The 25,606-nt window shown below is 40.4% G+C and overlaps 2 protein-coding genes across 11 annotated transcripts in view; both read right to left on the minus strand.

Annotated features, from left to right (window-relative positions):
- tfeb (transcription factor EB) overlaps positions 1-19,680 on the minus strand; it is a 36,431-nt gene extending 16,751 nt beyond the window's left edge. For 2 of the 9 annotated variants that reach the window (XM_084347802.1, XM_084347799.1), the window contains exons 1-2: positions 19,442-19,680; positions 4,700-4,796 (exon numbers count right to left, since the gene is read on the minus strand). The gene's annotated coding sequence lies outside the window, so the exon portion shown is untranslated. Of the gene's footprint in view, positions 1-3,750; positions 3,893-4,699; positions 4,797-4,963; positions 5,096-7,901; positions 8,089-8,109; positions 8,129-19,441 lie in introns of those variants that run through there. The other 7 variants (XM_084347801.1, XM_084347800.1, XM_084347803.1 and 4 more) reach the window with 7 other exon arrangements.
- Positions 19,681-20,714: 1,034 nt separating this feature from the next.
- Positions 20,715-25,606, minus strand: tmem183a (transmembrane protein 183A). Of its 2 annotated transcripts, none has more exons than XM_084350011.1 (8): positions 25,421-25,606; positions 25,062-25,151; positions 24,781-24,951; positions 24,527-24,686; positions 23,910-24,090; positions 23,590-23,676; positions 23,334-23,486; positions 20,715-22,358 (listed from the first exon to the last, which is right to left on the minus strand). In XM_084350011.1, the coding sequence occupies exons 1-8, from the start codon at positions 25,482-25,484 to the stop codon at positions 22,173-22,175; spliced, it is 1,092 nt and encodes a 363-aa protein (XP_084206137.1). In that variant the 5' UTR covers positions 25,485-25,606; the 3' UTR covers positions 20,715-22,172. The 2 variants fall into 2 exon arrangements, with proteins under 2 accessions (XP_084206137.1, XP_084206136.1); XM_084350010.1 differs by having other exon boundaries at positions 23,334-23,489.

Below are 25,606 nucleotides of genomic sequence, written 5' to 3' on the forward strand. Positions count from 1 at the left end.
GTTATTATATCGGATAATACCTTAAAAAAGATAAACTAATAAACCATTCTGTCAATTAGTTAATCTAAATACTAACGCTATCCATGAATTGTCTCTTTGTCTTTGTGAATTGATCCAAGATCCATTCCTGAAATCACACACACATAACTCTGTTTCAACATTTGACTGATCATAACAACAAAACTCCTGCACACTGTTCACCTCACTTGAGGAACACATTTTAATGACAACATTGCGGTAGTAAGACCTTCATCAGGCTTTTTTACAGGACAATAGGAGAGACAATCTTAAATAAGTTGGTTGACCCACGTGGACCAATCAGGTCACACTACAGGCTGACGTCACTTAAAATACTATCAATCACACCTGGACCAATAAAGTCACTGTGTGCCTACAATTGTTCTGATTCTGCCGGCCTTTGGTCTTCTGCTACGCACCTTTTGATCCACTGGAGTGCAAAAGTTTTGCTCTGTTACATTTCAAGGTTAAATTCACCTTCGAGCTATAAAATATAGAAGTAACACATCCCACAACTGCATAAACCTGCAGTTTTTCAAGGATTTCACTTCTTAAGTCATGTAAGGTGAGGACTAAAAGGACATAATTAAGTTGGTCACAGAAGCTGAGATAAACAATGTAATTTAGTTCTAAATGAGAACACCAATGAGATATGATTGTGTTGCCCAAACCACAGCAAAACAAACTGCATCTCCAGGCTCCAACATCTATATACACTCTCTGTTAAGGTCTGACTTTATCCATTAAGTGGTGTTATATCTGTTCTCATGGTTGAAAGAGGACACTGAATGAAGGAAGTTAGCAGTAATGCTCTCAGCCCAACTCTGAATAATGAGGTACTTCCTTGATAATGCTGGAGAGATCTTGTGGGAGTCATGTGGTCTTGTTGTTCTTGGGTGATCATGTGAGCAGAAGAACCATGGGGAACACCCATAAACCCTTCACAACACCTCCTCCTCTTTTTTGCACGCATATACACAGTCACAAACATACATGCACGCACTCAGTGGGGAGTCCCAAGACTGGTAGTTCCCCTCCTGCAATGACTTGTGATCAAGATGACTGAGCTCGTTTGGACCCACAAAGGTGTGTTGAAACCTACCATGGCCCAGGTGTCTACTCTATTCTGATGTGTCTGCTGATGTGATACAACTAGATACAGAGAAACAGTGACCGGCTCTAAACGACCAATCAGAATCCAATTCTTCCAGTCTCTCATCAGAAACACTGTCTGTATATGGTCATAAAGAGAGAAAGACACAGAGAGAAAGACAGAGAGCGAGAGAAAAGCTCATTGTGCATGAGGTACAATAAGAAGGGCAGCTCCTATTGAGGACTGAAGCCGCCTGTTGTCCGAAGTGTACATTTCAGCACCCGAGGGGGCACACACTGCCCGCTTTGTGCCCATTGGATGGCCCACATGAAAAACACACACCCATGCAGAGAAGTGCAATGAAACAGACACATTACAATACAAACATGTAGAACTTGGACTCAAGGACCAGCTGACTCCAAGGAACCCAAAACGCACCTATATCATAAACATCAAGCACTAATCACAGCAGGGTCACAACCACAGATGCTGTCGGAGCAACTTTCAGAACTACTGTTGGTTGTCTCTTTCAAGGTGCTCATTCACAGTGACAAACAAACAAGTGTGTTCACACACACACACACACACACACACGGCACTGTTATGCTGCACAGTTTATATATAGAGTCTGACAAATGCAGTTATTACATCTCCAAACTCAATCGGCAAAGTAGAAATTCCTGCCAGAGGAGGACGTGGGCTATGTGCTTAGAGGGGTCGACAGATAGGCCCGTCTGTGTTGTGCTGGCAGCCGGTTGAACATTTATGTTAGCAGATTCCATTTCTAAATTAACCTCAGCGACTGTCACTCAGCACTGAAGAACGTGCATGAAGTCACATCCTTTGGACTGTCACGGAAAATCCAACACGAGTCATTCACAAAGAAATCCACAGTCCAGCAGCATTAAACAACTTAAACAAATCACCTGCAGGCTGGTATAGACAGGAAAGAGAGACAGAGAAAGTCTCATATTTAACGTGCCATTACAATCCGCTCACATACGGCCAAACGAAAAGTGATTAATACAATTGGCCACAAAATGCTACATAGAGCCTCTTTAATGAAGAAAATTATTTTTGTATTAAATACATAAATAAAACTACTAGTCCATAACACAACATCAGCACTGGGTATCAGTACTTGATACCTTTAGGGTATCCAGCATCAAGTAGTACTGAAAACTTTTCCAGTCAAACAACACCTGTATTCGATTTTTTTTGTACCATGATCTCGAAGAAAATTACTATTTGTATGGTATTGCTCACAGCCAAGAAAGCTAAGAATTAGCCCCCTGTCAAATTCATACTCAGAACAAAAACACCTGGGGAGTGTTGGTGCTTATACAGCTAGCATGTGAGCTTTGTACCTGGACAGAGCTAGCTGGTTAGCCAGCTAACTTCAGTCCATATCTCTGCAATATGACACATGGACTTCATAATGTCAAAACTGTTATTGCTTAAGATTCTGTTCATATTTTTTAAAATTCTTACATATAGCGCCTTTAAGGTTACTGGTATCGGTGCTGGTATTGTAACTTTTTAAACAATACCGGGTCTTAATCAGCACTGAGACATAAACAACACATAAAACCTATCTGATACAGGTTTGAATCTACTATTTATAGATATGTATAAGTATAAAGAGGTTTCAAATTCATCAGTTTTGGTTAAGAATATATGAAAGCTACGATCACAGTCCAACAGTTTTGCAAAAGTGAACTGCTTATGATGTAGCGGCTGCAATGTTTACATAACATTACCTAACTTTACAACTCATGCTAACTATGTATCATATAGCTTCCAACAGTGACTAACCCATGGTACATAATATATACATCCTGTAACACACACACTGTCAGGATATCACTTCCTGATATCATATGGTGACACACTGCTACCAGGCAGCATGATCTCCCACATGGCTCTTCCCATTGCCTGGCATCCACTGGGGTAGGCAGGCATCTGTGACGCAGTATGAGCACACAGTGGCCATTGTGTGTCCAGCGCTGTGATGTCACAGCGCCTTCACTTCAAACACTGACAGCCAGTGGGAGGATGCAGAGCGGAGGAAGCTGGGGTCAGAGGTCAACTATGGATTGTGCCACAGATTAGTCACAATCATACATGCGACCTCTAAGCACACCATACAGAGAGGTGTGCAAAAAACAGATAGCATTAAACATTCTGGGCACATTGTGATGACAGCCTTAGATATAAATGTGCAAAGTGTAACATACACATCTAACAAACACACACAAACACACACACACACACACACATGGGGGCAGTGTGGGGCAATGGCACCTGTGCTCAGAGACATGGTGTTAATTTGTGGAGCGTTTATTTTTGGAATTGACTGTGCGATGCCAAGAAAGTGTGCACACGAACACACACACACATCTCGATGCTCGCTCACAACAAAGCACGTGTGCATCCACGCGTTTGCAGCCACAGCTGCTTAACAAAACTCGAAGACAATTTACAGACACATGAGAAACAAAAATACATTTTATTCCTGTTTTAGAAGTACAACAGTTCTGCACAGTGAGTTAGAGGAGAAAGAAATCCTTCAAGGTCACACAAACGAGTTTAACCAGGAAACCAGGACACATTAGAAACAGTGTTCAAGAAACACTCACATATGAAAGGGATAACTCCGTTTAAGTCATTCTTGGTTCAGTAAAATCCTTTTGTAGTCTTTGTGCAACCACTGCTAACTTTTGGTGAAAGGTTTGAGGTCTTAACTGCTTTGTCCAACTTCCTGACAATATCATGATGAAGGTTCCAAATGTGACACTCTACTGTGCACTTCACCAGCCTTTCCATCACTGCAACAACACATGCGCACTCACACAAACACACACACACGCCCTTTCCGCATTAAGCTATCTGTCTGCCTGCTCTAATGACTAAAATAACCCCCCCTGCTCTCTGTTCTCCTTTTCAGGAACACCCTGTTCCCCTGAGCTGTGCTGTGTTTCTTTCTTTTTTTGTTTTATGTACGTGTATGTGTATTTACAGGCGAGTGAGAGGGGTCAACATGCACATAAACAATGTACATACATTATAAAGTGTGCACATGCATTACTGCATCTATGGCTTTTGAACACGCTCTTTCATAACATGTAAACAGACCTACAGTATCAATATTCCTAAACCATTGCCAACACACACTCGATGAGTAAGGCTGATGGGATTATGTGACTGTGGCTTGCATGGCAGGTATGGGGCCCAGACCCCTTCCTGTTTGCTGCAACACACACACAAACAGCTGTATCTCTTAGGGACAGAACACACTGAACTATTCTGGACAGACAGTCAGATCATTTTCAAACAGTCAGGACTGGTATTAAAAACCTTCCTGTTACCAGCTCACATCTGCACCAATCACAACAGATACTACAGTTTTTGTTACAGGATACAGGGTCACACCAGAGTAGATCTCATTTTTATTTAAGTCATTTCATTGGATGCTGTGTTAATGCAGGAAAAGCTCCACAGTCACTGAATAAGTGGATTTTTTACCAACAACACACATAGATGGACTTTTAAGAAAGAGACAGACATATATAACAGATTTTCAGTTACCTGATTTAGAGGAAAACACAAGGAGTTCACAAGGAGGAATACGCTCTGCTTATGCTGCTGACTACATGTCTGGATGCTGGAGAAAGTGGATGGCAATCTGCAAGGTGGAGGTCATGGGGCAGAGAGAAATAAAGAAAGGCGATGGAGAAACAGACAAAAACAAAGAAAGACAAAGAAAAATATGATTGGTTATAAAATGTAACACAGCACAGATGAACAAATGGAATGAATGGCAGCAACATTAAATATGTGACTGTGACTGACGTGTGGAGAGGCAACAGAGCAGGCAGTGGAGTGTTCAAGAGGGCGAAGCAGCAGGTGTGCAACACACACTGAAGAACTCAGAAAAGAGAATTTCCACGGCGGAAGTAAAGGAGGCAGCAGACCATGTTAGACCTGGGTGTAAATACGCAGTCAGTGGCGTGAAGAGACAAAATTGTCAATGGTTTCAGGCATTATTCTGTGATTCTGTTGCAGAGGGCACCTTTGATTCAGTTGTTCAGTTCAGTTGTTTTTTTTTCATACAGTAAATCACTGTAGCTGGTTCTTCGCCATCAAGTTAGCAAGTTTCTAGATGTTTTAACACAGTTTTCAAATGACAAGAGTTTGGAGTGTAAAGAAGTAAAGTTACTTTAGTTCAAGAGTACTTTTGTTGAGGGTTTTTTGTAATACAAATACCAACCAACTAATTCAATTACAGAGATCATAACACAGCGCCCTTTTCCTTTTGTTATGAATTTTAGCATGGTCGAGGTGAAGGGTAGGATGCATGAGAACTAGGACTGCACAATATGACATTGCAGCACTGACACTGCGATGTCCACATGCATGACAGTCACATCGCAGGACGTACAATGTCAAGTAAGGCAAATTAAATTAGCTCTTTCACTTTTTAGATTTGTTATTTGTTATTTTGCTGCATTCAAGCCAAACGATAAATATTAACAATGTTATCAATCGTTAGTCTTCCTGCCACTAAGTGGTTGTAACCACGGTGACTTCTGCCTACTGTGACATCACGTGCATAGCCTCTATTGAGCATTTTAAGTTATCTTGTGAAGATTTCTGTATTTTCCAATATCACACAGCCCTTACGACATCTGCTCTGAAGCTATCTGTGTTTTCAGATTATCAGTAAATTTAAGGTGAAGAGAAACTGCAGTGTCATTCTCAGGCATGAATTACAGGCACACTGTATCTATAAAAACCCTCTGACATGAATTACCATCAACATGAGAAAAGTTTCTGCTCAGCAACCAACTTTCTGAAGGTCATCTGAATGAATCACCACAACTCATCAACATTGTGTGTGAATCACAATGCCTGACACCTTCCAAACACAATCTATATATAGCTGACCAAGAGAGACCCTTGTCCAGACAGAGTGAATCTGTCAACTCAGGTCACTGTGCTGGATGTGTCCTTTAACTCTTAAAACTAATTTCAAGGACTGCCTTCTTTCACCTGTGTAACACATCCTGTCTCCAAAAGATGCAGAAAAATCAGTCCAAACTTTTGTTACTTCCAGGTTGGATTAATGCAATTCCCTTCTATCAGGCTGCCCAATAAGACTCTCCAGCTTGACCAGAATGCTGCTGCGCCTGTACTGACGAGAGTGGTAGCCGCCCACCTAAAGCCCGGGTCTGCTCCAAGATTTCTGTCTGATAAAAGGCAGTTTTCACTCGCCACTCCAGCCAAACTCTTGAATGTTGGGTTTTTGTAAATTAGACAAGAGTATGGTCTCTCAGTGAAAAGTGCAACAAGATAATTTTGTTGTAACTGATTGCTAAATAAATACAATTGAGTAAACTTCACTTGCTCCACAGATCATAGAGAAGTGAGTGATGTGAAACTAGGGACAACAATAGGCTATCAGCAACTTTCAGTGATATCTAATCAAAGTACAACACAATGAGATTCAGGAGAGACATTCAACCAGCCATCATCAATTATAACCACTATGCACCACTTCCCCTTTCCTTCCATCAGTTTTCACAACTCCTAGTTTTGTCAGCGGTGAAGCAACTTCCTCTGCAGGAAACCCAGGGAAAGAACAAAAGCTGTTTGTCATACCACCGTTTCTTGGACTGACCGAGGCGTAAATCTTTGCCTTGTAATGTTTTGATTTCGACAGCCACATCTCAGACAATACTTGAATGTTTTAAAATATAGGGCAGTCATAACAACTTATGTTAAGTTGTTGACTCGCCTAAAAGTAAGAAAACATTGAAAACTTGTCAGAATTTAATCCATAACCAGTGTTGTTAACATTAGTGAACAAAGACATGACATTTATGTAAATAGGTCATTTATTTGTGGGTATTTACAAATAGCACTTAAGTATCTGATATAAGTAATTGTCTGGCAAAAATGGAAATACTCAAGTACAAGTAACTCAAAATGTTGTAGCAAAGTGTAGTACTTGAGTAAATGAACTTAGTTACATTCTATCACTGAAAATAATAATAATAACCAACAAGTATTTCTGGTGCCGACTAGTGAGGGTGGCAACGTTTTATCGACTAGTCACCTAATCATGCACACACATCCTAAAATAAAGTAAATGTGGCCCAATCAGGAGTCAGTAGGTCCATTCCATGTCTAACCAGACTGGTTAGACACATAGAAGGCCATGTGGTGCACATACAAGTCACTTACAGGACATGTACTAACAGTAACATTTGCACGTGCAGATATGCACACTCGGATCAATACAGTAAACTTGTTGTGACAGGTGTAGTGCTAGCAGCTGATAGAAGCACTACTAAGTTACAAAAGATCTCCAAAAACAGCTCAGTTTTCCATAATTACTTCTTAAATTGATGCATTTTGGCACACAAGCAAACATTAGAGAACTGTTGTATTTCATGTAGACACTTTCATTGTCTCACACACAATAAGTACCATCAATCACCGGACATTTTGCCTCCACACGTAAAAAAACAAACATTACATTGCTAAACAATGCAGTGATGAGTCTAGACTAGATCCTGTTTCTGTTTTTGAAAAGGTCAAAAAGTAGTATTTAACAAAAAGGTCACTGTTGCCTGTATTTAACCAATGCTGCCTCTGTTGCTACAATGGCATCTACTTGAAGAGCCGCAAGTGAGCTCAGATTGACAGCGTCATATCCAACAGCCAGGCAGTGAGTAACACTGATACGATGCATGTAGTGTAGCATGTCTGAATTCAAGATTCTTACCAGTAACTCTCCAACTATCCCAGAGACAACATAGTGTATCCAAGAGAAATCTGCTTCTCCACGTGTTTACAACACGCTCACTGACAGAGACAGTTTACTGGCCAGACCCGACCAACGACTGCCTTCATGTGCCGGTTCACCGGCTGTGACGCCACTCCTCCTTCCACTGTTACAGTAAGCTGAGTGACACTCACTATTAGTCACCTACCTCCCTTGCTCTAGCCACCAGTTCAGCTTCCTATTCCTCCTCCTCCCGCCGCTCCTCCTCCCACTCTCCTCCTCTTCCCCCAAATTAGCCTGAATGCCCCAGTCTGGGGTAACAACAACGAGAGCCCTGTGTCCAGTAGACCCGTCTCCCTCTCGCTCTCTTTTGCTCTAATGTGGAACTCCTCCTTCAGTCCTAAAGCAGTGTGGAGCATTTACATACAGCAACACCTACACGTGTGCGTGCTTAAACACCGATAAGCCCTGGAAGCAATTCCTTTTTTCCCCTGCAATGTCACTGTGTTTTTAGTTATGTGGCGGTGAATCAGCACATTTACTTCTTTAAATGCACTCCCACACACTGTCACCCTGTTGCACGCAAACCTGTATGCTTAGATTTCAACACAACAGATAACTAGATTATAGTATACACTAAAGCTATAACTAACTATTATTTTCACTGTCAATTAATCTGTCAGTTATTTTCAGGATTGATCATTTAGTCCGTAACATGTCAAAACATTGCCCCAAACCCAAAGACTCTTCATTTACTGTCCTAAATGGAGAAGAAAAGCAGCAAATCCTTAGATGTGAGAAGCAGGAGCCACCAAAGATTTGACATTTTTGCTTGAAAAATGACTGAATGGTTCATTATTATTAAAATAGTTGACTGAATGAGTCATTGCAGTTCTACTATACACAATCATAAGGACAGGAAACAACATCATATTTATTGTCATAGATAACGTGTCCATTTATTACACATACATACATCATCATTCCATAACACTACAGTGGTAACATTTACTGAAAGTTATAACCTCTTAAGTCACCGCATTCTTAAGAGGTTATTTAATGGGTGTAGGAATTAGGCAAACAAAAATCCCAAACTGGATGCATTTTGAAAAACATGCACAGGTGAAGCGACCACAGAGCGCTGAATCATAGCAGACAGCTCATGACTGACTCAAATGGATCTTAACACATTTTGGAGAAGCCGCTGAGACACTACTGATTAGTTATTATAGGCGCTTTTAGAACATTTGCACACATTTTTGTAACTTAAATGAATAAAATAATACAGAATATCCCGGATGGATACATCACTGGATGAAATGTCATGAATCACTGAGATGAACAAGCTTGGGGAGTACATGTAACAGATTACGTAATCATCGTCATTTTTTTTTTCACAGAAAACAAAACAAAAACAGGAACTGTATTTCGGCAAAGTAACAGAAAAAATGATGTAATTAGATTACAGATACATTCGGTAAAAAGGGGGTAATTAACAGGGTTACACTTTTAAATAAAGAATGATTTTATTATTCGTTATTAAGATTAAGCCATCCGATTAAGCCATCCGATTGATATTTATTTTCTCTGGTCATTATTTGTTTACGTTCGGTGCTGAAGTTACCCAGAAGTAACTGAAAGTAAATCAAGTTACATTACTTTGATAGTGATACTTAGATTACATCACTAACTAATTTTTTTTAATACATAATTAGTAGCTGAATCGGAATACATTTTTAAAAGTAACATTCCCAACCTTACTCATTAACTAGGTTTGTCGCTGTATATTAGAACAAGAACAAAAGCATATTGCGATGATCCTTTTGACAACTAATGATGAGAAGTACTTTTCAAAAACTATACTTTGTATCTAAAGCCGGGCTGCAGGACTCTAGTGAGCAGACAGGCTAGTGAGTTCAATTTAAAATTAAACTTCCTATGACAGTTGTTGTTCACAAGAAACAGTAGTCACTTTGTGAATCACTCCACCCTCTCCTCTTCGTCAGCCTTATACACTCATTTTTATGTGTGCACAAGCAAAAACAGACAAACAAACACAGATTAGTGTCTCGACAATCTCTATCAAAGAGATACACACAGAGACATTTCTCCAACAGCAGACAGACAACAGACTTAAGAGACATGAAGACAACTACTTGCTGACAGACCCATTAAAGGAGCCTCCTTGTGGTGATATCATGCATAATAGAAGAATATTTTCACTCCCAAACATTTGGAAATGTTGTGCATGTACAGTATGGGTCCAAAATAAGGAGAAATAATTAAGATAAAATAATTTAAAAAGGTTGCTTGTTAGCTGTTAACCTCTTTAAGAAGTGGCTTCTACTGTTTTTGACCATGAAAAGTGGATTTATCACTGATGTAATCTGTCCTTATTTAAACGTACTGTGAGCTTAACTCATTAAACACAATACAGAGTGACCAGCTTTAAAATCAATCAGCAAATCAATCTGCATCCGCCTCAATTTGTCACACATACAGTATGTCCACGCAAACATACTGTCAAGGCCAAATGCTCATGTCCATTACGTGCAGTTGTTTGCTCGATGCATCCTCTGTGTGTGATATGAGTTGTGGTTTTGGTGAGGAGTATTGCCATGTTAATTTTACTCCGTCTCAGGCATTTCTTCCATCCCAATATGTATTATATGCCTGCCATCCTGTATCCCTGAATACAGAGACACAAACACTGGTATCAAAGTGCCACTCAGCTAGTTGTGCCTATCACAACAGAGGAGAACACAGACCACCGTGGTTCAGCAGTGCCTGGCTGACAAGCATCCCTTGTTTGTACACAAAGCAGTCAACAGTGGGCCAGCTCCAGTTCTCATAGTGAACGCAGTGTATTTACTGTGCTATTTTGGTCCTGGGGCAGGACCCCTCTGGGCCCAAAGCTCATTGGTTGGGAAAGCTGTGTTCCTGTCGCGTCAGGCAAATCATAAGGCGTATGTGTAGGAGGAGAAATCATTGACCAAGACAGCTTTGTACTCTTTTGACAATGGCCAATGGAGAAGGCAGGACCCAAAAACACACATGCGCACGAACACATAGGTCCACTTAACAAGCACACAAACAAACACCCAAGACCCTCTTCTGCTTGTCCGCCGGGCAAGCTTCCCTTCGTTTACTCCCTCGGTCACCATGGTTGCAAAGAGGTTGAAAACAAATACAACATTCAAGACCATCGTTTTAGCTCTATTCGAAGTGTTGGGATGACTGTGTTGGTATGTTTGAGTGAAGTTTGACCCAGCCGTGGGTTATCTCTCTGTTAAGTAGGACAAACAGTGCTGTCAATATATCGCACACAAGTTTTAAGCAGGATCACATGCGATGGGGTCTACAATTCAACCATTTAACCATGGGTTTGCACATAAAACTTCTTAACATTGCAACATTTTGTTAGTATGATATATATCAAATATATACTGTTGGACTGCAAATGGCGATTATTTTCACTGCTGATTAATTTGCTGATTATTTTCATGATTATCTGATTAATCTTTTGGTCTATAAAATGTCAAAAAAATAAAAAGATTTAGAAAATGCTTGTCACCTTGGGCCCAGAGCCCAAGGTGACATCCCCAAATAGGTTTTTCCATCAACTGATAGATTAAAAGATTCATATAAAAACACATCAGTTTTCTCAAACTGTCCAGCGCTGCAGCACTGTTTTCCCCCTCTGTCTGAAAAGCTCTGTTTAAGCTCCTGTCTCTTTAAGGCCCCCTTCCTGAATACCCAGTGTCCTCTGATTGGTCAGCTCACACATACCTGAGCCAGCACTGGTAACAACAAGACAACAAGAGAGCAGCTGTGCTAATTCAATTCTTACATGCCAAACTAGCCGCTAGGAATAAATTATGCAAATGTCTGACTCTGACGAGGCATTTCAGGAGCTTCTGTTGGACCTTTTTAACTTTCAAGTTCTTTTACATTCACAAGAACCTACTTTTTAATCAAACAATGAAGTAAAGTGAAAATAAATGAAAAAATATAATAGATCTCCTTTCATCAACTAATTATTGCAGCTCTAATACACTGAATCTGAAGCTATATGATGCTGCCTGAAATAATAAGATTTAACAAAGCGTCACATCAGATGGACTTATTATGGACACACTGCGCATCATTTCACAGACATGATCTTCTACCTCAGCCTTAAACATGTGGTATCTTCTTATATAAAAGATAAAAATCCTTGGCCACACAAGGGTGAGTTTGCAACTTTGTGGTGGTGGTTCAATGTCTATTTGTCAGGACCTGTTTTCTACAGCAATAATATAAATACTTCCTCATTCTGTAAGCGTTACATCATACGACCTGAGGTGACCTCATGAGAATTTAGCCTGCTGTCAGTGGTTTAATGACACACATCACCTGCCATCCCTGATGACATTAACCACATAAAGGGAACACTTATTTTCATTCCATGGATGTTTGTTTTGTACCTGGATTTCTATTTCCAGGAAATACACTAGGATCTAGAGTTGCTGTATCATATGAGCTGCTATGGCTGGATGTCCCAATCACAACGCCACCAGATGTTTATTTATAGAGTACCCTTTTTCTATTAGGAGCACATAAATTAACCGTTACTAATACTGTGTAAACAATACATGGAGTTCTGTCTGCTTGTGTGTGTTTTTGTGTGTGATAGAGAAGGAGCAGTGCAATAACCAGCCAACCAGCCGCACAGCATTTCTTTTTGCATGGATGACGAACAACGTGTACAGTTAGATGGAATGGAAAGCATTTGTGAAATGAGTTGTGAGATAAAGTTCACGCACACACACAAAATAAATTCCCAACAGGAGTCAAAGAACCAAAACCTGATCTTAACTTTCTGCTACCCGTCCCTCCAGCTCTTACTGACTCTCTAACTTCACTCGTTAAGGTGAAAAAGTTGAAGAATTTTAAAGCTAATCACCGTGAGTAAGAAGAATGGGGCTGCCATTGAGCCATCCGGAGAGGAAAGAGAGAAGGAATGACAGAGAGAGAGCGAGCGCAGCATTACTAAGGAAGAATTGAAAACACAGGAAGAGTTCAAGGAGGTCAAAAGGATAATCAATATGTTTACAGGAGAACTTCCTCCTGTGTGTATTATGTGTGTGTGTGCACCAGATCAACTTCCATTTTCACCAAATCCAGATCCAAATGCTATGTCTTACATACATACATAGATGCACACACACAACTTTATACAGTATATCACTGAATTTCCATTACTGATCATTCTGCCACGGACTACACTAACAGAGAGGAAGGAGAGATTATCCAATAACAAATGTCAATAACCTCGGGAAGAGTACAGCATGCTGCTACTAAAACTACCAAAACTGCTGCTGTGGTTGTCAGATTTAGCCATCCCAGCAAATAACAACACGAAAATGAGAGGAGAGCCTGCTATTGATTGAAGAGAGAGCATCCATTCAGATCTGCAGCTCAGATATCACGAATAATCTACAAAGCTTTCACTGCCAATATGATGTTCAACATTGATCAAGGACGGTTTCCTACTGTCATATCTGTGGGAAAAAATCATCTGTGCAAGTAAACACAGTAGTCATGCAACACAACAGAAAATGTTGAGCTGATTTTGAAAGTGCAAAAGGTTACATTTCTCTTTTTTCTTCCTCTTTCAGTTCAATAACAGTTGACAAACACGTATATGGCAAAGGTGTTTTCCAACAACAATTAAATATATTTTTCTGTTTTTTTGCATTTGTTTCGGAAGCAAGTGAAAGAGAGACCACAGGATGGATCTCGATGAGTTCATGTATTTAAATGTGATTTTATATGTGATATATGTGATCAGACCCGAGCACAGGCATTAATAATGACTATATAAAAATAGCAGTCTTTTCGCTGGTGGTCTCGTTTGCTGTTACAGGTCAGTTATTATCATCAGAGGAATGACGAGACTGTTTCATAAACACTTAAAAGTTGCTCGTAATCACTTTAACTGGAACTGCCATTTTCCATGGTAACACTTGTGTGAGCCTGACCAAAGCGAAAGAGGACAGAAAAACTGTCCACCTTAACTGAAAAAGGTAAACACAATAAGAGTTGAAAAATGAGGTTTGGCAAAACAAAAGCAGATGTTAGATTCAAGATGAGTATATTAGCACGTGTGATGTCATGAGTCATCGGTGGTTCATGAAAGCTGATTTTGTTCCGTGTGACACCTTCAAACTAGACCGAAACTGATCAAAATTGTTGCCGAGTATTAACAGCCTTTCTGTTTTTATTGCCGGTCGTCTTAAAGCCACCAGAAAGAACACTAGGAATTATATGGAGCAGAACCAGTTAGAGGAGCCCTGAGGCCAAAACATGAAGAGAGCAGGCTGCAGAGTTCATATGAGCATTCTGGGCAGGGGTTAAATATCAGCAAACACAACATCTATCTTAACATCTTCAATGCTGTTTTGAGCCCTGAAATCCTATATCCAATTTTACAATACACAGCAACAGACAATTTCTTACAAGAAGTGAAACTGCAGGGGAAACAAGTTATTGCTTCATATCATTCATATATTTCACTTGTTTCAAGGAACAAGGAACAAGCTTTTGAGACAATTGCACTGAGATTTGACAACAGTCTTGGTGAGGGAACAGTAAATCTTATCTGAGAATACAGACCAACAACTTTAAAAGGAGAAAAAATATAACTCTTTGAAATCTGTTGTGGTTTTCTGAGAGCTAAAGTCACACAGAGCTACGACTGCCGACCCCTGCAGTTCACACTAACAAGCACATTGTCCAAACACACAGGGCAGCTGCAGTGTGTGTGCTCACGGATTCAGCTGAGACGCCGCTCTTACAGAGCAAAGAGAAACTGTGCAAGACCATCACTACTGTCTTTCAGACAAAAGAGGACATGAAACAGTGGAGTGGAGATAAGATGAGGAAGTGGAGTCACACATTCAGCACATGCCCCGAAACGTCCCACCCACACTCACCTCTGATGGATCATGGGTCATGTTGTCATAGAGCACATGCCAAGCCGTCATTCCTGTGGTTTAAAAAGTCCGACCGTAAATGACAAACCGATGCGGTAATTTGTTTGGTCTTTTTCTTATTTTTAAGGGAAATCCAGCCCTGCATACAGACAGTTCCTCATTCAGCTTTTCCTGGTCTAGTCGTGAAGAAAACTGTCCAGGTCACGGGTGATCTGTCCATATGGCAAACGGACGAAGCTGTGTTTACACACACCTGATGCTCTTTCACACTAGAGTACATCCACTGAGCCTAGAGAGTGTGCATGTGTGTGTCCACCGCTGCCTCTTTTGTTTACCTGAAGAAAATTAACCCCATCCCCAACACTTACAAGCGGACATGAGTCCAATGAGGCTGAAAATATGACACACACACACACTTTTCCCAGACCCACAGCACACAGGATGCAATGCTTCTTTGCAATGCTAATTTGTGCACTTTTGTGACAAAGTGATCAGATATTCACACAAGCCAGAAAAGAGAAATGCTCCAATACCAGCAGTTTGGTAGATATTAAGATAGTATTTTGAACAGATAAAGTCAAAGTGGTCAACTCTCCTCTGACGTTTCAGTGCTTGTAACTTGAGCCTGTTTGCCTTTGCTGGCCATCTGAGTAGGTTGCCACTGTGCTATTGGAGAGAGTGTGACAGTCTGTCCAGCATCACTGTTGCTCTACATACTGGCCGCTCACCTCTGACCTTGCTGACAGTGACCTCACGGCTCAGTATGTTAACTAACCCCTGACCTTTCATACTGGGTGCACTCCATAACCCCACGGTCTCCTCTACATGTCCCATTCTTAACTTCTACGCTGCACACACACACTTGTTTTGTACGTATGTGTGCACTGATTGTGAAAATCTGGGCAGATGTTTAAATTAACAATTTGGCCTGTAGCTTATATCAATGTTTTTTTGTTGTTGTGTTTATTTGGTCTCGAACTGCAGAATTAATTCTCATGTGCCAAACTAGTTGCTAAGAATAAGAATTTATGAATGTATGACACGGTGACGTAGTGTGATGTCAAGTGACAGAATTAAAGGTGGGAAAAAGCTGAAAAAACATGATTGGTCTCCTTTAATATGACCTTCTTTCTCTTGAAAAAGGTTGTTTTTTTTTTTTTTTAAAGTAACTGCTTCAAAAGCCGTTTTAGCCTGCTATACAACTTCCTCATGAATGCGGCACACAAAATTGATGTAATACATTAAATAAACATTGTTGGTGAGTGTCATCATATTTGCTGACAGGCCGATTGCACTTCACAAGGCGAATGTCGGCAAATACCAACGTTTGACCAGTAAATCGCTGCATCCTCATTGTTGGCAAAAGCCTAAACTGCTACACTGACACCTTGCATTTATTTTCCTCCTATAGAACTACTTCTATCTAACCCTAAACATATCATACCATGCTCATTTTCAGGTTCACACAAAATGTTGACATGTTTTAATGTTGAAAAAACACATTATTTTTCTCATACTGTCCATTGTTGGAGCACCTCTATTCACTCTCTGTCTAAACGCTCCGTTTTAGCTCCAGTCTCTTTAAGGCTTCCCTCCTGAAAAGCCCAATCTGCTCTGATTGGTCAGCTCTCAAAGGCCTGCGCAGACATCGTACACCATGTTTCCATATCAGCTCTGCCAGTGTTGCTGAAGAAATGGCTGAGGGCAGTGATTGTATAGGTGTGACATCAGAACCTTACAGAAGTCCTGATAGCTCATTTGAAGGCACAAGTTCTGAACATGGGCTGTGTGCATATCTGTGGATTAGAGCCCAACTGATACTTGTTTTTTGGGGGTCAATGCCAATACCAATATTTGGAAGTCAAGGAATTCCAATATCGATATATTGGCCGATAAATACACATTTCTTGCCATTATCCCTCAAATATTTTTAGCAAACACAATGGTATGTAATGGAGGCAAGATATTTTACAGTTTAACAACAAACTTTATTGTCTGAAATAACACTGGTGCACTTAAACAGGAAACTTACTGTGAATTTAATAATCATAAATTACCCCAAGCATCTTTATTCCTGCATTATAATCTCTGTTTTGATACATTCACAGTAGTTATATAGCACCTAGGCCTGCTTTATAATCAAAAGAAGACATGAAAATCTCACTTTCGGGACCTTCAAAGCCTCTCACCCCACAGGATACTGTGTGAAATAGCAGGCAGCTGAAATGTACAACAATGCTTGATTTTGACTACTTCAGAAACATTCTGAGAGACATTATATAAACACATCACGAGGCACGTTATAAAATTACAATACAATAATTAAATAAAATTGGTTTATTGATATGTGGTAGCACTGCATTACTGCAGCTACGGCTGAACTCTGTGCCAATGTTGCTCCACAGCAGCTCTCTCCTTTTGATCTGGTTACACAACGGAAATGTTTTCTTTCATTCATGGATTCACAGAAATGAAGAGAAGGAAGATGAAGACGGTGACAGAGAGACAGACCAAACAGAAACAGTGGGAGAGCGGTCTTGTGTGTTTCCAGGAGAACAGTAATTCAGGTTCAACCTATGATGACATAACTGGTGTTAAACTAGCTCAAGTGCAACAACAACTGTTATGTGGAGGATACTCACTCCTGTAGTGCCCATATCAACAAAACATTCACAGAGTGTTTTTAATATCAAGGTCTTATTTCCTCAGACCTGGAGCTGAACATGCTTCCATGCATGTGAATGCACATCTGTGTGTCTTAGTATTAGTTAGCAAAAAAGAGGTGGAAGTTCTCGAGTCCTCAAGTATCATATGTCTGTAGTTTTCAGACAAACTACACCAAAGAAACCCAAACTGCCAGTGTGTGATCCACTGACCTCAGACATCTGTGCCACTTCCCTGCAAAACTAATTTTACTGGAAGCGACTGAAGGCAAAGCAGAATCAAAAGCAACACCTCACCTTACATTTCTACCCATCCACAGTCACTGAAAAAGATTATTAATCGCTGATTGTTTAAATGTTCTTCCCTGTGGTTTCCTGTGGTTGCTGTTCCTACTACATAGTGATCTGTGACACAACTTGGTCACCACTGGATTAGTGCTGATATCAATAACTAAAGGGACATTTCTTCGCAATGCACTAAGAATGAAAGTAGTCAAGTCATGATATAAGCAGAAGCTTGAGAAAAGTACTGGGAGCTATCAGACCTACTGACACATTTCTGCTCCGACCTTTGAACCTTATTGTGTTCTCTGGAGAATGGTTTGGATGATCACAGCGGCCAGGTGGAGAGGTCACGGAGCACCGTCTAATGTCAACCACCTGGTGTGATGTACCGCCGCTTACATACTCTAACGACACATGCAGTTCAGCCTGCAGTCTTCAGACAGGCTAGCCGCGGAGGCTATAAAGTTAGACCTTAACTGTGGCAGGAGTTTAGACGAACAGGTTTACATGCTTTAATGTAAGAAAAAAAAAACATCTTAGTTTTCTCATACTGTCCAGTGCTGCAGCACTGAATTCCTACTCTGTTTTAGCTCGTCTCTTTGGAAATGGAAATCTGTTCAGTAGATTTTGTGTAATCCTGCTGACAAACCAACAGGTATGGAAGAAAGCATAACGTCCTCCAGATAAATCCCAGATATGTCAAATGTCATTACTGGAAATAAACATAAACAATGCATCAGGCATGATAAATGGTACCCTGTGTTCACCGTGCACACACACTAATAATAAACACATGGTATGTAATCAAAGCCCAGACTGCAGAGGGGACAGAGGAGGCGAAAATAGTCGCTGTTGCCTTCATTATTTGTGTGTTTGCACCGTGCAAATCTTTGTAGCAAAGCACTTGAATACGCAGCAGAGCATTGCGGTCTGTACAGTTTACAGTCACAGCTTATACATAGCAGCATACCCCGGGGCTGAGGTGTTGTTACTGATACTGGCCTGGCTGCTGCTTATAAATGGCAAGAGGGGCAGGAGACACTCACTGATGACAGGAAAGGGGGGAAAGTGGTCCCAGAGTGGTGCCAGTCCTAATTTCACTGCTATTTTATTTCATATTATTATATTATTTTCCATATGTTTGCAAAAAAAAGTCAATTCACTCTTACATTTCTGAGAAATTAAACCTGAAAAAAGCATGTAGGGTGGTTTTGTTTGTCTGTTTTATTCTTCATGGTTTATGTGCTCATGAATGCTTCAGTTTTTCCACTCAGATTCATAACAACATTATCATGAGCTGGAGACAAAATCTTAAAGCGCAGTGTGATTTGTAGTTCTTGCAGCCTGGTGTAAACTTGTGATAAAGCGTGTCTGTAATCATGCACCTCCACAATGCAGATGTACTCATTTGTATTTTTGCAATGATTTTCCAACACTTACAGGTACCAGACAGTGTTGCCTTTAATTACCAAAATGCCACACAATAAGTTGGCCACTTCTCATTTCACAACTGAGCGAATCACAAGACTTTGAGCGAGAAACACGCACTTATAAATGCACACTCGCAGTGTTTCCAGAGGTGGTGGTGTTGTAGCAGAGGCTAAATATCACTTACCCGATCTGAAGGTCAGGCAGAACGAGGTAGTCAGGTTCAGGAAAAGTGCGTGCCCACTTCTCTCGCGCGCTCTGATAAAAGCCAAACCAGAAGAAGGAGAAAAAAAGTCGAGTTTAAAAGAACAACAACTGTCGGTGGTTTTCAGTTTCTGTGTATTTCCACAGACCGCTGCGGTGTGTACAACCCCGCACTTCGCAAGGCTAATTTGTTTTCGTTATGACCGTCGAGATGTTGTCACAACTCGGAGCGTCCGCGGTCACCTGTGCCCCCACCAATGGCACAGCGCAGAAGGGGCTTGTGGGAAATGTAGTGTTCTCACACCCTCGACAGGCTGTGCGGTATTTTGAGACGATGACGTGCTGCCTGTTGACCGCAAAGACTTTTTTTTTTAAGAGGTCCTCTAACTTGAGCCAGATCTCTTCCAAAAACAACAAGACTATCGTTTTCCATATCTATAATGAGACGCCTCTCTGTCTACTCTGTGCTGTGGCCTCAAGTTTACATATTTATGGCCATTTAGTTTAGTTTATATTATGTTTCCATGTTATTTTGTGCACAACTCATCAATTTGATCCTTAAATTTAAATTCCTAGCTCAGTCACAATGTAAAAATATATTTACGTAAATATATATTTATATATATATCAGCGGAAACTGTTTTAATGAGGTGGCCTGGTATTTTTGAGGCCATGGTTTGAGTTATGTAATAGCTAGTTTGAACAGGTGGTCCTCATATTGTGTTCAACTTTTTGAAAGCATAGGGTTCAAATACATTTATCCATGTTTCATTCAGAAACTGTGTTTAATAATACACTGATACTGCACATAAGGGTACATCTCTTATTATAAAACACCTGTCTGACAGCTGTACAGCATTTGAGGCTGTTAGATGTTCAACCTGTTTGTGTCACTGGTCAGACGCACCAAAAGCATTAGAAGCATCCATACGAACATATATAGATGTATGAAGGAGGGTCTTGTATCATCCAGTGACAGAGAAAGCTAACCTCAGTAATGTTGTGCATGAACAGAAGATTGTTCTATACCCAGTATGGCCACAAGAGGGAAGCAACGTAGAAAATAAAAATGTAAAAAAAAAAAGAAAAGAAAGAAAGAAAAAAGACTGGAAGCATTTTGAATGGGCAGTTTCAGGTTTAATTTCAGTGCAGTAAGTTTATGTATCAATGCAACTCTTGTCTGATAAAACTACACCACCAACTAAAACAATCAAATGCTGCAAACAGAACATCCAGCTGACTTCTGCTATTGAGTACAACCATCAACAAACTTTATTTTTTCTAGAAGTTTAAATTAAATCTGGTTAGTTTTTTTTCAATTTACAATACATGTATATGTGCAAATCAATTCAGGTTAAATTATTATCCAAATTATTATTTTGGATGCGTCTGATTGGTGGGTAAATGAATATCCATCATAATCAAGCATGTGATTGGTATGATTCAACTCACATTCATTACTCACCAGACTGACCACTTAAAACACTTTGAGCCATTCAAAGTTGAGAGTGAGATTCAACAGGAGGCAGTAGGGAGTACATAGTGCTCAACATGACACAATCAACACATTTTTTTTTAGCCAAGAAACACCAGGAAAGAAAAGAAACACTGCCCAAATCAGCAGGTTAGTGGATGACGTCTGAGGTAATTCATCTCTTTGGCCCCTTCAGTATAGAGCAATGTTATTAATATTCACATAATACTTAAGTGAGGCTGCTTTGAAATAAATACATCAAGAAGAAAGAATAATAATGGATTCTGTTGATGCAACACTGTCAAAATCAAACCAATGCAAAATCAAGATATTCCAGTCTACGTTTTCAAGTGAACATAAAATCAAACCAAAGGAGGACAGTACAAATGTTCCACACTGTTAATCCCAAAACTCCTCTAATAACATGTAGGTTCAACATGCATCAACGTCGTCCATGTAAAATAACAGCAGACTTTTGAGTCCATTTATGCAGCTGAAAATGCACACGATCCTCTCTGCCAAGTCTGTAGAGCTGAGACATCACATTTACCATCTATCAACTATTCTCCATATTGTGAGACACTGATTACTTTGTCTGAGATCACTACGCAAAAAATCTAGTGTAAGTTTAACAATTGTTAAAAAATAAAACAATTTCAAAAACTCTTGTCGTCTCAAACTCATTTCAGTCTTGACCTTCTATTCTGATCTGATGATAGCACTTCATGTATAAACAGCTACTGATTACTGTTATGACATTTATTTTATTTCTATATTGCCCAGCCCTACTTCTCCATGTAAAAAAAAAAAAGGAACTGCTGAAGATGCGGATCGCTGAAAGAGTAGAGTGACTGCCATTGTCACTATGTGGATATGGCAGATTTGTATACATAGATGATAAGCCCAATCTACCCAAGAATAATGTTCATACTGGACCATTCTGCAGTACGTGATCTACATACATTGCAATTGCAGGGAGAACTATGCTGTTGAGGGTGTGGAGTAGAGATGGTGGATAGGCATGCACCATGTTTGATTTTGACACCATAAGATGAGGTTCACATCGCATCCCAGTGTTGATCTTTTTTACCACCCAACATGACAATCAAAATGTCCAAAACTTTGTCATTAAACATTATCCAGGGTTCTGCAGAATCATCCACTATCATATTTGTGTTTGGTGAGTAGGATGAGATAACAGCAGGGTTCTGCTGTCGTATCAACTGAGGGGGTAGGACTCCTATGTGTCGGGTGAAGAGGGGTACTGTGGATGCCACCAGTCCATGATCCGCACACTCTGTACGGGATCCAACACCACCAGGGTGCCGCCCTGATCTCCCCTCTTCTTTCCCCGCTGGAGCGGTGAGTCATGGAAAAGCAGACGAACACGGTGGTGGCGCATGTCTGTGCTGACGTTGATTGTGAACTGCAACAAAGACAGAAAGAACATTTCGGATTAGGAGAAGACTTCACCATGTTCATTTTTGCATTAGTTCGTGGTCAAAATGGTAATTTAATCTTTGGTGCAGAAATAAGATAAAACACACTATTGGCAAAGATAATGAAATACACTAGTTGGCATATCTTTCACAAACATGTTGCTAGTAATTACTGACTCTGTCTTTATTCATTGTGAGTTTTTATGTTGTTGTGACAAACACCTATAAACTATGATAGGTTATAGCTTCATAGGTGTCGCCCCAACCCCAACCCGACTTCCTAAAAGAGCTTATCATTACAACTTTCCCCATGTTCTCATAAGTCCACCCCCTTACCAGTCTCTTGCCTTGTCCAAACCCATTTTAAGCCCTTCTCAAAAAGCTGGACATGGCCTGCCAGTTCTTATCAAACCAAAGGTTCCTTTCATTCATTAAATCTAAGAGGAAGCCTACTGTGAATAGCTAGCAGACAAGAGCTGCTTTGTTTGATCAAAATATACAACATCACTTTGAAAGTCTCTAAACCTTCTTCTGGCCACTGACACTTGGCAGCGTCCTCCAGATCTGAGCACTACCTTGACACAGCCGACACCAACTCAACATATAAAGCATTTTGTGGGAATCACTTCTCTTTGTGTAAATAGTTTTTGCCTTATCATAAAAACAGTTTTCTACTAAAATAAGAAGCTCTACATAAACTGTTCCCAGGGACTGACAACAGAGTTTAAGATCACAAAGTAGAACCACACAGGCTCTCATTCAGTAACTACAGTTATTTACACTTGTAAAAAATGTCTTAATGAAGTATTTTACATTTAAAAATGTTAATGCTTGACATCACCTGAAATTAACTTTCATCCTATAGCTGAAAAAAACTTTAGGGTGAGAGTTAAAAGAACAGTCTGTGCTCTCTATCATAAAACACAGTAGCCAAGATTCTCCAAAACACAAGAGTTACTAACCAGGGCCAGCGTCATGCCCATGACCACAGGGGTGTAGATGTAGTTGAGGGTGGTGACCTGAAGCATGTAGCAGTCAGAGTCTGGGTTTGAGTGGACATCTTCGTATTGTCTGGGCGCACACAAGGATTTGGCACAACCATTCTTACTGTGTCCCTGCTTTAGATGAAGATGATCACAGAAATACACAAAAATAAATGGCAGCAAAGACGAAAGGTTACCATTTTAGTGTGGCTGGTTTTAAACAACGGCTTTTTACCTGCTTTAACAACTTGAAGTTGAACTCCCACAATGCCTCTGGACGAGTCCCTAAACAGGGCACCTTTCGGAACCAGGCCAGTAAACACTGCAAAAGATAAACTTTTAGCACATAAAACAGACTCATTCACACAAGGCTTGCAGCAGTATACAAGTATCACAGTATACCAAAATATTAAGCCATGAGGGCATTTCTATGAAGTTGTCTCTTTGTTACAAGTCAATCACATGCGATACTAACAGATCAACAAACAAAATAAAGAAAAACTTTAGCTCCACATCCATATAGTAAGGTGATTGTCAACACATCTGCTGATTTACCTTTGAGTTGAGCAAGGTTGTGGGCGTGGATTCTGGCAGGGCAGGAATTTTTGAGACACGCAAGTCAAACGGCTCATACAAATGGAAAAGGGAGCGAATCACACGAGCCCGTAAACAACGCATCCTGACAATAGAGTCAGGTTGCAGACGAAATGGCAGGTCAGTATCAATCCTGTAGTGTCTGTGAAGGAGAGACAAATGGTGGGAGGACGAAAAAATGTTAATTATAGAAAAAGTCAGTTTACTCTATTACTTTGCTTACTGACTGGAGCACATTGAAGGCATTTTATCAGGTAACACACACAGCTAACGATGGATATGGTCCTTCATTTGAAACTGAATCATGTATGATACTTTCCATTGTTTAAGACACAGGCACAGGTTTGATTCCAAGCTGCAGTGCCTTTAGTTTTGAAACGTTCACTGGGTCAGTTAGAAAATCAGCTTTAGACAGAATACACCAATTAAGTGAAATCTCATCAAAATTGCGTTCATTCACAGTTTTAAACGGGGCCTTGAGGACTTTACAATAACATCACATCCATCCAAAAACACTGGGTGGAGAAAGTTCTACACTTTCTCTAACTGCACACCATTAATCAATAAAGCCACCTCACCTTCTGTAGAGCCTGGTCCAAAAAGCTGCAGTGCATGTGACTGTCCAGGCATTTCTACAGATCAGAGCAAATCTGCACACATCCTCAGGTCGAATGTAGGAGGCGAGCACTTCCCAAATATCCACTGGATACTCGTACCCATCACTGCTCTCACTGCTTTCTGTGGAGACAACATTCAAACGCCCTTTAAGTAAACTCGCTGGTAAGGTGGTTGTACTTCCCCATGCATAGCTTATTCCTCTATATGCATATACCCTTTCTCCTCTTGTGTTTCTTCTTGCGGGCTGCTTTAGTATCATTTTCTCCATCTTCTTCAGGGTCTAGCTCATCACTGCTTTCCAAAGCATCTTCTTGGACACTCCCTGCAGATGAGAGGACCTCCTCCACCACTCCCTGAGATGCTTCCAGGCCGCAGAGTAATTTTACTGAGACACACAATGTTAAGATAAGCACTTGGATCAACTTTCCAGACAAGGCAAGTGACACTGCAATCTCGGATCATTAGTATAACTACAAAAATGTCATCACAAGTTACCTTCTTTTTCAACTGCATTTGCAACAGCCTTTTTCACCCTCCCTGACTTCACAACGGCTGGGTCGGCGTCAGCATAATCAGCAACAGTGACTAGAAAAAAGATGCACAACTCCTGTTACATGACTTTAATGTTACATTTATCTGCCTTTTAGCTCTTGCTAATACCAGAGGACACACAATTGGGCGACCGCAACAAGGCCTCACTTTTAATATACTGTCGTATAACATGTGAATCAAAAAATGTATAAGCAAAGTTGTAAGTTCAAAGGGTAAAGTACATCATTTGAACCTGACTACACAGTGCTAACAGTGGGTGGGATAGCTTGCTAGCTGATGTAACGTAACCTACGTTATATTACCTGATTCCGAACAAACGTCCCCGGCCTTAAATTTCAGCCGTTTTCGGTTCCCTTTCTTGGGCATGTCGACACCAATGATCTGTGGAAGCTTAGCGGGCCTGTGGGTCCTGCCATGTCTCTATGGCAAGCGGCGGTAGAGAGAAAGAAGGAAAAATGAGAGAGAAATTGAAAAATGTTCCGCCAGGA

This window comes from Pagrus pagrus, assembly GCF_965226575.1.
Source record: "Pagrus pagrus genome assembly, chromosome: 3".
NCBI classification, from domain to species: Eukaryota; Metazoa; Chordata; class Actinopteri; order Spariformes; family Sparidae; genus Pagrus; species Pagrus pagrus.

Excerpts from the sequence above, each read along its gene's own strand:
- tmem183a (XM_084350010.1), bottom strand. The coding sequence starts at position 25,484 with ATGCCCAAGAAAGGGAACCGAAAACGGCTGAAATTTAAGGCCGGGGAC. Across the intron at positions 24,091-24,526 it reads TGGACCAGGCTCTACAGAAG|ACACTACAGGATTGATACTG; the intron begins GTGAGGTGGCTT and ends TCTCCTTCACAG. Across the intron at positions 23,677-23,909 it reads CAACCTTGCTCAACTCAAAG|TGTTTACTGGCCTGGTTCCG; the intron begins GTAAATCAGCAG and ends TATCTTTTGCAG.